Source organism: Argentina silus (genome assembly GCF_951799395.1).
Source record: "Argentina silus genome assembly, chromosome: 15".
Lineage (NCBI taxonomy): Eukaryota > Metazoa > Chordata > Actinopteri > Argentiniformes > Argentinidae > Argentina > Argentina silus.
In genome coordinates, this window is record NC_139669.1 from 17,794,256 (window position 1) to 17,807,767 (window position 13,512).

Here is a 13,512-nt window from a genome sequence, read left to right on the forward strand (position 1 = left end):
ATCTATATTCTACCTCAGCTGGTCAACAGCGACACTGTGAGTACTCTTGAAGTATTACATGATTATAAATCTGTAAAATAGACCGATGCATGATACAAACTTGGAACTTATTCACCCCCCATGTTATCTTTTTGAAAGTAAGCAGCAAATTCTTCAACAAATATGACTCAAGCTATTTCAGCTTACTATCCTTATTGGAGCAATGTTCATGAAGTATGATGATCATAAATAAATCTAACTGAAAACATGAGACTTCACGGAGGTACATAACAATAATGGTCCATTCAGTTGTGATTTTAGTTCCATGAAGAGGGAAAGCAAACGAGAGGACACATACGCACCTCCTCTCATTCTTTAAAAGTACATGTCCAAACATCTCTCATGGTAGGGCTAACCTTCTCTAAAACCACGTTGTTAGTTATGTAAAAAAAACTAGTCTGTTCGTATGAGCTTAAAGTAGGTTATGTATCAAAACACCCAGTTGTATAAATCATATATGCAGCAATCACATCAACAGGCTATAATCTGTACGAACCCCCGACAAAATGTCCAAACTAGTCTCAGTAAGTTACTATCTGCAGGTTTATGGCATGTTTGACAAGTTTCACTCCATAACAAAACTGGAGAAAAGCTGAACATATTTCTGCTTAGACGTTGCTTGATCGATTGAAATTCACAATTGATGTCTTACCCTACTAAAACAATACTGACCAGACACAATTTACAGTGAAAATCTATCAGTCCTGAGATGTGTCAGACCTCAGATTGTTATTCGTCAACACCAGTGGGCAGAGAAGACAGCATTCCACCTCAACTGGTGAACAGTGACACAGTGAGTACCCAGGAACATTTGCATTGATTTAAATGTTCAAATGTGTGTATTGGACACATCTATTGGCCCTCAGTTTACGCTGAGAACCACATAAAACAACACTGAAACAACTTCAGGCGAAAACAACAAATGCACTACTTCCTCAAATGTAACTTTCATTCTCAAAAGCCTAGGCCTTCAAAATAACATACTGGAAGAAAAAAAAAAGTAAATACAGTTACAGAAAATGAGAAAGGGGCAAAGGGCTGCAGAATTGCTTAGAAATACAAATCTTTAAAGTACAGTGATGTTATAGCCTACTTCAGCCAGCATGACAACCCGTAATCTGAGAAACTGCATAGAAATACGTCAGACATTGTATGCGGTCATAACACCGGGATAACTGTGTCTTAAACCTCACATCCATAACACACCTCTCAAGGAAATAAGGCGTTCAGAACCACGGACAGGAACACTTGGGCAAACTCATACCACTTATTGTAGTATCTGAAAACCAGAACACTTCTCAATGCATCTCTTGTTGATGTAGGCTACCTCCATCAGGTGTAAACCCATCATCTCCTATTATAACAAAGGCCTAACGTGTTAATTTAAAAACACTTTAAAGAGGAAGACAACATTTCAAGCATGTCTGTCCAACAAAGTAAATGTAGTAATATAGAGCACGAAATTTGCAGCAAGTCTCTCTCTAAGCACGTGTGACATTCATCACCAAATTGAAAACATGTCATGAACTGAGAAAAGAACCAAATCAAGTTACACCCCCGAAAATAAACATTTTATGGGTAAAGACGTGATTTCATACAGAGAAAAAAAAAGTTAATCGTACTGCCCAAAGAGGGCTTTCAATAACCTACTCATATCGGCAGAATTAAGGTAATAAGGATATTATGCAGTCTAATCTCTATCACGCTGGTGTAGCAGGTAACATTGAATACAATACAACGTATCAACTCCGTAACGCGCTCGTCCCACGGACGTGGATTTCGCGCGTTTGGTGTAGCATGACCGTTGGGTATAAAATGCGTTTTGGAAACTATTTCAGCTGTTGTATTGGAAGGGCAATTATCCCAAATGGTAGAGCGTTCGCTTAGCATGCGAGATGCAGCGGAATCGATGCCCGCATTCTTTCTTTATTTTGAGGGACATGCCACTGCGTTATTGACTGGACAGCACGGAGATCAGTAGTCATATTTTATTCTCACTATAGGCACGCATAATGTGTGTGTCGAAACAATGGTTCACAGTAAATGTTTGGATATGGAGTGGGACTTTCTCTGAACCTCCTCTAAAGATTATTTATCTGATGTTGATACTCCATGGGAATATGATCAGCAAAATAGCTATTAGAAGGGCCAGTGATCTATGGGTGTATGGGGGATGTTGAAGATCTAAATCGAGACTTGATGAGGGAATATGACAGTCACTTCAACCAATAATTTCAACATTACTTACACCTTAAAATTAGTGGCCAGTACGGGTATCGAACCCGCGACCTTCGCGTTATTAGCACGACGCTCTAACCAACTGAGCTAACCGGCCATATTGTTAGGTTTGTTATTAGTTCAGGAAACCGAGAGCGGGTGTACAATGCGTGCTTGAGATCACTTTAGCTCTGGCGTAGGGAAGGGAATTAGGCGAAGGGGAATTAGCTCAAATGGTAGAGCGCTCGCTTAGCATGCGAGAGGTAGCGGGATCGATGCCCGCATTCTCCAGACTTTTTGTTTTGAGGGAGGCCAAGGTTTACAAGTCTTCAGATTGAACTCAGATCAGTGGTTTTTACATATGTAACGTGGAGTTAAACGTGTAGACATATTTATACGAATGGTGTAGGCCTATATTGTTAATACAAGTTTTGATCTGAAAGTGTGTTGGCTCGTCCTGGTGGAATATTTGCGAGCAGATGAGGGCAGCTTCACTTCTCAGCAGTGTCAAAATTGTCATTGAAAGGTTTGTGATGAAAAAATCTCTTATCTTGACACTTTGAGACTTTGAGAAATTGTAATAGCTTTACAGTAATGCTTACCTCTGGGGACCCCTCGGACCCCTCAAATGCTTCAACAAAGTCTGTAGGAATTTTTCTCAGAGTCTGGTCAGCGAGCAGAGTGTTGTCATTGTAAGAATTGACGAACTTGAAGTCACTAGTTCTCGAACCCGTCGTCAGGTACGCGTCATAATTGTAAGTGCTGCGGAGGGTTCCCGTGCCATCCACTTCTGCGTAGTTGGGAGGGAGGTACGCGCTGGGGATGGCGACCGCTCCGTCAAACAACAGTCTGGGCTTTCTCCTGCGGCAAAACCTCACGGCCAGGATGACAATAATAAACGTTAGGAAAAAGGTAGAGACGGACACCAGCGCGATGATCAGATAAGAGGTCAGTTTGGAGTTGCTCTCAACATTAGACATATCCTTCAGTTCTGGCACTTCTGCCAAGTTGTCAGAAATAAGTAAATACATAGCACAGGTCGCAGAGAGAGAGGGCTGTCCGTTATCTTTCACTGACACAATAAGGTTCTGTTTCATGGTGTCAGATTCAGAAATGTCCCGCTGTGTCCTGATCTCTCCGCTGTGGAGACCAATTGTGAAAAGTCCCGAATCAGTGGATTTGACTATGTGATAGGACAGCCAAGCGTTCTGACCGGAGTCCGCGTCCACCGCTATCACCTTGGAAACCAGAGAGCCCCCGTGGGCAGCTTTGGGGACCAGCTCGGTCATGAAGGAGTTCCCGTCCGGGGCGGGGTATAGTATCTGAGGAGAGTTGTCATTCACATCCGTTATGAAGACACTAACGGACACGTTGCTGCTGAGAGGAGGAGAACCGTTGTCTCTGACCATGACGTGCACCTTAAAACTCCTGAACTGTTCATAATCAAAGGACCTGACAGCGTGGATCACCCCCGTGTCTCCGTTAACTGATAAATACGAGGACATCGGAGCACCGTTAACATCGCCCGGTAAAAGAGAATAAATAACCGTGCCGTTTTGTCTCCAGTCAGGGTCTCGAGCAGTAACGGAGCACACAGAGGAGCCAGGTTTGTTATTTTCAGTCACGTGGGCACTATAGGACTGTTCCTCAAACACAGGTGGGTTGTCGTTGACGTCAGCTACAGATAACTGAACAGTTTTAGAGGAGGACAGAGGCGGAGAGCCCTCGTCGGTGGCAGTGATTGTAATGTTGTAATCAGACACTAGTTCTCGGTCCAGTTCGCCCGTGGTCACCAGAGAATAGTAGTTTTTGATGGATGGCACGAGCTTAAACGGAACGTTTTGCTGAATGGAGCAGCGGACCTGTCGGTTATTCTCAGAGTCTCTATCCTGCACGTTAATGATGCCAACCTCTGTGCCAGGTGACGCGCTCTCAGGTATGGGGTTGGTCAGAGATTTTAGATTTATTACAGGTGCGTTGTCATTTACATCACTTATTTCTATAATTACTTTGGCAGATGAGGCTAACCCTAAACCATCTTTCGCTTTCATACGCAGTTCATATGATGAAACTGCTTCAAAGTCGATTGTGCCAACAACTCTAATTTCTCCGGATTTACGGTCGATTGTAAATATTTTCCTCACATCTTCTGAAACATGACCAAAGTCATACGTTACCTCTCCATTCACCCCCTCATCTGCATCCGTAGCGCTCACTCTAACCACTACAGTGTCTACAGGACAGTTTTCAGGCAGACTGGCTTTATAGACGGCCTGGCTAAACACTGGAGCATTATCGTTAGCGTCCAGTACAGTGACGTGTATCACTACAGTACCTGATCTCTGCGGAGTGCCACCATCCATCGCTGTGAGCAATAATGTCATGTCCTGCTTTTGTTCACGATCGAGCTCTTTCTCTAGGACAAGCTGAACAGTATTACTATTATCAACATTTAATACGAAATGATCATTCCTTTGAATAGTATAGCTCTGAACAGAGTTTTGTCCTATGTCCGCGTCATGGGCCTCATCTAATAAGAAACGAGCGCCCTTATCTGCCGATTCACTTATTTCTATATTTGTCATATCGTCGTTAAACTCGGGGGAGTTGTCATTTATATCTTGAACATGAAGACTAATACGGTGTAGCTCTAAAGGATTTTCCAACACAAGTTCTTGTTTCAAAACGCACGCAGCCTTTTCGCCACAAAGCCCCTCTCTGTCAATCCGTTCGGCCACAACCAAATCACCGGTACTCAGGTTAATGTCACAATAACGGTTGCTGTTCCCTTCGATATCAATACGAGCCTTACGAGCGGACAGTTTGCTCGCCTCCAGCCCGAGATCCTTGGCTATATTTCCAATCACTGAACCGCGTTTCATCTCCTCCGGAAAAGAATAGCTCACGTCTCCATAGACGGAGTGCAGCGCAAGAAGAAAGAAAGCCAAGCCACATCTTTGCAGTCCGAATCCTTTGTGTCCCATCGTCATCACGCGATGGTAATGTAAAGGCCTATACTTGATAGGATATGCTATTATCAATGTAATGTTTTGATATTGTTTATCTGATCGGATAATACTCAACACAATGCTACAGCTAATGCTACCGCTTATGCGTCCGTCTCCCCCTTTTCTGCAGCCCGGTATAAGACCTCAGATTGTTATTCGTCAACACCGGTGGGTGGAGAAGACGGTATTTCAACTCAGCTGGTGAACAGCGACACAGTGAGTACCCAGGAAAAAATGCATGCGTTCACGTGTGTGTATTGGACACATCTAGTGGCCCTCAGTTTACCCGTTTACGCAGAGAATCACATAAAACAACACTGAAACCACCTGAGACAAAAATACACTATTACGTCAAATGTAACTTTCATTCTCAAAAGCCTAGGCCTACGTAAAGGAATTCTGATGAAAAAAAAACTATATGAAGTTACAGAAAACGAGAAAGGGGCAAAGATCTGCATACTTGCTTAGAAATACACTTCTTTAAAATACAGTGATGTAATAACTTCAGTCAGCATGACAACCCGTAAACTGAGAAACTGCATAGAATAACGTCGGACATTGTATGCGGCCACAACACCGGGATAACTGTGTCTAAAACCTCACATCCATAAACTACCGAATCTCCTGGAAATAAGGCGCTCAGAACCACGGACAGCGACACTTAGGGAAACTTTTACCACTGATTGTAATATCTGAAATCCAAACGCTTCTCAGTGCATCTCTTGTTCATGTACGCTACCTCTATAAGGTGTAAACCCATCATCCCCTATCATAACAAAGGTATAGGCCTGCCGCAATAATTTAAACATACTTTGGAGCCGTGCGTGTGACAATATTTCAAGCATATCTGTCCAACAAAGTAAATGTTGTAGTAATATAGAGCACGATATTTGCATCAAGTCTCAGCAGGTGTGACATTCATCACCAAATTGAAAACATGTTATGAACTTAGAATGGAAACCAAATCAAGTTACACCCCCCAAAATAAACATTTTACGCGTAAAGACGCGATTTCTTATTGAGAAAAGAAATAAAAAAGTAAATCATACTGCCCAAAGAGGGCTTTCAATAGCCTACTCATATCCGCAAAATGAACGTAACATGGACATTATTCAGTCGAATGTCTATTCGAGATGATCGCGCTGGTGTAGCAGGTAACATTGAATACAATATAATGTATCAACTCCGTAACACTTTAGTCTCACGGACGTGGTTTTCACGCGTCTGGTGTAACAGGACTGTTGGGTATAACATGCGTTGTTGAAATCAATGTAGCTATTGTTGTTGAAGGGGGAATTAGCTCAAATGAGCGCTCGCTTAGCATGCGAGATGTAGCGGGATCGATGATTGCATTCTCCATTCGTTATTTTGGGCACGACCTACTGAAGAAGCTACTGCGTTATTGACTGGACAACTGGACAACTCTAACGAACTGAGCTATCCGGCTATTGGTTCTTGTTTTGAGGGAGTCCTAGCTTTATTATTACACAGAGCTAGACGTGTAGGTTCACGTGTACAAATGTTTCAAATGTGTACAAACTATGCAGTGATGTTATCCGTATATGCATTGTTGTAGGCCTACAATTTTAATAAACGTTTTGATCTGAAAGTGTTTTAGGCTCGTCCTAGTGGAATAATTGCGAGCAGCTGAGGGCAGCTTCACTTCTCAGCAATGTCAAACTTGTAATTGAAAGGTTTGTTATAAGAAAATATCTTACCGTGACACTACGACTTTCCGAAATTTGAATAGCTTTATAGTAATGCCTACCTCTGGGGACCCCTCGGAATCGTCAAGTTCTTCAGCAAAGTCTGTAGGAGTTTTTCTCAGAGTCTGGTCAGTGAGCAGAGTGTTGTCATTGTAAGAACTGACGAACTTGAAGTCACTAGTTCTCGATCCAGTCGTCAGGTACGCGTCATAGTTGTAGGTGCTGCGGAGGGTTCCCGTGCCATCCACCTCTGAGTAGTTGGGAGGGAGATACGCGCTGGGGATGGCGACCGCTCCGTCAAACAACAGTCTGGGCTTTCTCCTGCGGCAAAACCTCACGGCCAGGATGACGATAATGAACGTTAGGAAAAATGTAGAGACGGACACCAGCGCGATGATCAGATAAGAGGTCAGTTTGGAGTTGCTCTCATCATAAGACATATCTTTCAGTTCTGGCACTTCAGCCAAGTTGTCAGAAATAAGTAAATACATGGCACAGGTCGCAGAGAGAGAGGGCTGTCCGTTATCTTTCACTGACACAATAAGGTTCTGTTTCATGGTGTCAGTTTCAGAAATGTCCCGCAGTGTCCTGATTTCTCCGCTGTGGAGGCCAATAGTGAAAAGTCCCGGATCAGTGGATTGGACTATATGATAGGACAGCCAGGCGTTCTGACCGGAGTCCGCGTCCACCGCTATCACCTTGGAAACCAGAGAGCCCCCGTGTGCAGCTTTGGGGACCAGTTCGGTCATGAAGGAGTTCCCGTCAGGGGCGGGGTATAGTATCTGAGGAGAGTTGTCATTCACATCCGTTATGAAGACACTAACCGTCACGTTGTTGCTGAGAGGAGGAGAACCATTGTCTCTGGCCATGACGTGGACTTTAAAACTCCTGAACTGTTCATAATCAAACGACCTGACAGCGTGGATCACCCCCGTGTCTCCGTTAACTGATAAATACGAGGACATCGGGGCACCGTAAACCTCATCCGGTAATAGAGAATATATCACGGTACCGTTTTGTCGCCAGTCTAAGTCTCGAGCAGTAACGGAGAACACGGAGGAGCCAAGTTTGTTATTTTCAGTTACGTGGGCACTATAGGACTGTTCCTCAAACACAGGTGGGTTGTCGTTGACGTCAGCTACAGATAACTGAACAGTTTTAGAGGAGGACAGAGGCGGAGAGCCCTCGTCGGTGGCAGTGATTGTAATGTTGTAATCAGACACTAGTTCTCGGTCCAGTTCGCCCGTGGTCACCAGAGAATAGTAGTTTTTGATGGATGGCATGAGCTTAAAAGGAACGTTTTGCTGAATGGAGCAGCGAACCTGTCGGTTATTCTCAGAGTCTCTATCCTGCACATTAATGATGCCAACCTCTGTACCAGGTGACGCGTTCTCAGGTATGGGGTTAGTCAGAGATTTTAGATTTATCACAGGTGCGTTGTCATTTATGTCAGTAATGTCTATGATAACATTAGTATCTGAGGAAAGTCCAAATCCATCTTTTCCCTCAATAAGCATTTCATACTTCGACTCTTTTTCATAATCTATTCCTCCGATTACTGTAATTTCTCCAGTTTTGTGATCCAAAGTAAATATGTTTCTAGCTCTGTCAGAAATGCGACTGAAATCATATGTCACTTCTCCATTTCCTCCCTCGTCTCTATCCGTAGCACTGACTGTAACCACTACAGTGCCTAAAGGAGAGTTTTCAGGCACACTGGCTTTATAGACGGCCTGGCTAAACACTGGAGCATTATCGTTAGCGTCCAGTACAGTGACGTGTATGACTACAGTACCTGATCTCTGCGGAGTGCCACCATCCATCGCTGTGAGCAATAATTTCAACTCGTGCTGCTGCTCACGATCGAGTTCTTTATCTATAACCAACTCACCGTATTTACTACCAACTGTATTCGTTTGAACACTCAAAACGAAATGGTTATTCCTTTGTAATGTGTAGCTTTGAACAGCGTTTTGTCCTATATCCGTGTCATGTGCTGCGTTCACACGATAGCGTGACCCTTTTCCAGACGATTCTCTGATTTCCAGTTTGATTATATCCTTCGGGAAAATTGGTGCGTTATCGTTAATATCCTGGATTTCAAGTGATATACGATGCAATTCTAGTGGACTCTCTAGGACCAACTCACATTGAAGCATGCATGACACCTTTTCTCCACATAGCTCCTCTCTGTCAATCCTTTGTGCCACAATCAAATCTCCGGTACTCATATTAATGTCATAAAGCGGTTTGCTGTTTTCATCGGTATCAATGCGAGCTTTACGAACGGACAGTCTGCTCGCCTCCACACCGAGATCCTTGGCTATATTTCCAATCACAGATCCGCGTTTCATCTCCTCCGGGAAAGAATAGCTCACGTCTCCATAGACGTACTGCAACATAACAAGGACACCAAAACCGCATATTTGCAACGTGAATCCTTTGTGCCTCATCCTTAGAATGCAGTTATGCTTATACAGGAGGCCTATCGTTGTATGAAATCGATGGATGAAAATGTTCCCCGGAAATAGGTTTTGTTTGATCAAGAAAATACACAAGGAAAATAATGCAAGTCTAATATACCGCCTCCTGTTCTACAACAAAAGATGAAGACCTCAATATTCTATTCGTCAAATAAGTGGGTGGAGAAGAGTGTATTAAATTTCAGCCGGTGAACAGCGACACCGTGAGTATCCATGACATTATATGTTTCTCAACGTGCATGACTGGATACGTCAGAGAACCAGAGAAAACCTCCAACCCACTTACGGCCAAAAACACTGCTTCAAAATGTTGAGATCGGCCAGGCTATGTATTGACTCACTCGCACAGGAAATACAGAATATAGAGTAACAGTAAGTGACTCAAGGGCAGACATCTGCATAAAATACAAATATTCAAACTGAATCAGCTACATTTGTATCAACACAACAGATCACCGAAAAAGTGTGGAGCGAAAACATCTTCAATGTGGCCAGGAAAGCGTGATAGTGATAACTTGTTGACCCCACAACCGCCTCGGCGAAGGCTTCAAGACCATGGACAGCGACCCTTCGCTCGAGGGGAAGGGGGCATTCGCAAATTAATTATATACAATACTTCATCGCTCGTGAATATATCACCTTCCAGCATGAATCCATCCACAACTAATAAAGGCATACACATATCGATCATTGTCAAACGTTAAAGGCCTGCACCCTTGTAAGAAACACAGCCTACATGTGAAAGAATGAGTCAATAGAGAGTGAGATGGTGAGATGATACAACTCAACATTCATTATCAAGAGCAATACATGTAATTGACTCGTCAAAATGGAAACCAAACTAACAAGCATAGTTGAATATAAATATAAATAAACATTTAAAGGGAAATAATTGATATTATTCCTGAGAGAGCTTTCAGGACACACGAACAGGACGGAGAGCGTGATGAACAGGATTGTTACACAAGGAGAGTGCAACTATTAATCATAACAAAGGAAGGCTTATATCATGCTACAGAGATCTCAACAACCCATGTTACAGGCCAACCGTATTCATTCCAAAAGGCTTTTGAGCCATGCGTATGACAACGTTTCAAGCATATCTGTCCAATAAAGTAAATATTGTGGTAATATAGGACACGATATTTGCAACAGCAGGTCAGACATTCATCAAATTGAAAACGAAATGAAATTAGAATAGAAACCAAATGAAGTTACACTCCCCAAAATAAGCATTTTAAGGGTAAAGACGTGATTTCTTATAGAACAAAAAAAAAGTAAATCGAACTGCCCAAAGACGGCTTTCAATAGCCTATTCATAACCGCAAAATGAACGTAACAAGGACTTCACGCAGTCGAGTGTCTATTTGAGATGATCGCGCTGGTGGAGCAGGTGACATTGAATGGAATATAACGTATCAACATTGCAGCAGGGGGACCTTAAAATCAGTTGGCCAGTACGGGTATCGAACCCGCGACCTTCGCGTTATTAGCACGACGCTCTAACCAACTGAGCTAACCGGCCAAGTCGTTACAATGGTTTTGGAAACCGAAAGCGGGTGTACTTTGCGTTCTTGAGATCACTTTTGCCTACACGCTTAACATGCGAGAGGTAGCGGGATCAATACCCGCATTCTCCAGACTTCTTTCTTTTGAGGGAGGCCAAGGTTTACAAGTCTTCAGATTGAACTGAGATCAGTGGTGTTTACATGTTTAACATGAAGTTAAACGTGAAGGCATATTTATATACATTCTGTAGGCCTATAAAGTTTTGATCTGAAAGTGTGTTGGCTCGTCCTGGTGGAATATTGCGAGCAGCTGAGGGCAGCTTCACTTCTTAGCAATGTCAAAATTGTCATTTAAAAGTTTGTCATGAAAAATCTCTTACTTTGAGACTTTCAGAAATGTGAATAGCTTTACAGTAATGACTACCTCTGGGGACCCCTCGGGCTCGTCAAATGCTTCAAAAAAGTCAATAGAAGTTTTTCTCAGAGTCTGGTCAGCGAGCAGAGTGTTGTCATTGTAAGAACTGACGAACTTGAAGTAACTAGTTCTCGAACCCGTCGTCAGGTACGCGTCATAATTGTAAGTACTGCGGAAGGTTTCCGTGTCATCCACCTCTGCATAGTTGGGAGGAAAATACGCACTGGGGATGGCGACCGCTCCGTCAAACAACAGTCTGGGCTTTCTCCTGCGCCAAAACCTCACGGCTAGGACACCAGCGCGATTATCAGATATGAGGTCAGTTTGGAGTCGCTCTCATCATAAGACATATCTTTCAGTTCTGGCACTTCAGACAAGTTGTCAGAAATAAGTAAATACATGGCACAGGTCGCAGAGAGAGAGGGCTGTCCGTTATCTTTCACTGACACAATAAGGTTCTGTTTCATGGTGTCAGATTCAGAAATGTCCCGCTGTGTCCTGATCTGTCCGCTGTGGAGACCAATAGTGAAAAGTCCCGAATCAGTGGATTTGACTATATGATAGGACAACCAGGCATTCTGACCACAGTCTGCGTCCACCGCTATCACCTTGGAAACCAGAGAGCCCCCGTGGGCAGCTTTGGGGACCAGCTCGGTCATGACGGAGTTCCCGTCCGGGGCGGGGTATAGTATCTGAGGAGAGTTGTCATTCACATCCGTTATGAAGACACTAACGGTCACGTTGCTGCTGAGAGGAGGAGAACCGTTGTCTCTGGCCATGACGTGGACTTTAAAACTCCTGAACTGTTCATAATCAAATGACCTGACAGCGTGGGTCACCCCTGTGTCTCCGTTAACTGATAAATACGAGGACACCGAAGCAAGAAGATAATAAATCAGTGTACCGTTTTGTCTTCAGTCAGGGTCTCGTGCAGTGATGGAGGACACAGAGGAGCCAGGTTTGTTATTTTCAGTCACGTGGGCACTATAGGACTGTTCCTCAAACAAAGGTGGGTTGTCGTTGACGTCAGCTACCGATAACTGAACAGTTTTAGAGGAGGACAGAGGCGGACAGCCCTTGTCGGTGATGGTGATTGTAATGTTGTAATCAGACACTACTTCTCGGTCCAGTTCGCCCGTGGTGACCAGAGCATAGCATTTTGTGATGGATGGCACAAGCTTAAAAGGAACGTTTTGTTGAATGGAGCAGCGGACCTGTCAGTTATTTTCAGAGTCTCAGAGTGCACATTAATAATGCCCATGTCTGTATCAGGTGACGCGATTTGAGATAAATCTCAGGTGGATTGTCATTCATATCAATGATTTCTATCATCACGGTCGAGTATGACGCCAACCCTAAAGCATCCTTAGCACTGATCTGCATTTCATATGACGACTCCTCCTCATAATCTATTGACCCAATTACTCTAATTTCACCTCTTTTATGGTTGAGAGAAAATACATTAATATTTTCATCTGAAACATAGTTTAAGTCATACGTGACTTTACAATTGAACCCTCATTTAAATCACTTGAACTCACGCTAATAACTACAGTGTCTAAAGGAGAGTTTTCAGACAGACTGGCTTTATAGACGGCCTGGCTAAATACTGGAGCATTATCGTTAGCGTCTAGTACAGTGACGTGTATGACTACAGTACCTGACCTCTGCGGACTGCCACCATCCATCGCTGTGAGCATCAGTTTTAACTCCTGTTCACTTTCACGATCTAACTCCTTGTCTAATACCAACTCACAGTACTTGCTTCTTCCAGTTTCCGCTTTAACATCCAACCCAAAATGCTAATTTCTCTGTCGTGTGTAGCTCTGAACAGAATTCTCTCCGATATCTGCATCGAGTGACTCATCAAGTGAAAAAAGTGCACCTTTATCTGCAGATTTACTTATTTCCATTTTGATAATATAATTTTTGAATTGTGGGGAGTTCTCATTGATATCTTGAACATGAAGACTAATTCATTGTCGCTGCAAATGATTCTCCAACACAAGTTCCTGCTTTAAATCGCACAAGGCCTTCTAGCCACAAAGCCCTTCTCTGTCAATCCTCTCCACAATGATCAATTCCCCGGTACTCAGATTTATGTCACAATAACGTTTGAGGTTGCCTTCAGTATCA

At 43.3% G+C, this 13,512-nt stretch overlaps 1 protein-coding gene and 1 pseudogene across 2 annotated transcripts; both read right to left on the minus strand.

The window, feature by feature from the left end:
* Positions 1–6,978: 6,978 nt before the first annotated feature.
* LOC310816081 (protocadherin gamma-A11-like) lies at positions 6,979–9,423 on the minus strand (the record flags this gene model as incomplete). The annotated part of the gene is made up of 1 exon (XM_083686089.1): positions 6,979–9,423. The coding sequence occupies one exon, from the start codon at positions 9,421–9,423 to the stop codon at positions 6,979–6,981; it is 2,445 nt and encodes an 814-aa protein (XP_083542215.1).
* A 1,914-nt stretch (positions 9,424–11,337) lies between these two features.
* On the minus strand, positions 11,338–13,060 carry LOC310816082 (protocadherin gamma-A12-like; annotated as a pseudogene). The gene is made up of 2 exons: positions 13,037–13,060; positions 11,338–12,590 (listed from the first exon to the last, which is right to left on the minus strand). The product of its transcript is annotated as a protocadherin gamma-A12-like (transcript).
* Positions 13,061–13,512: the final 452 nt, after the last annotated feature.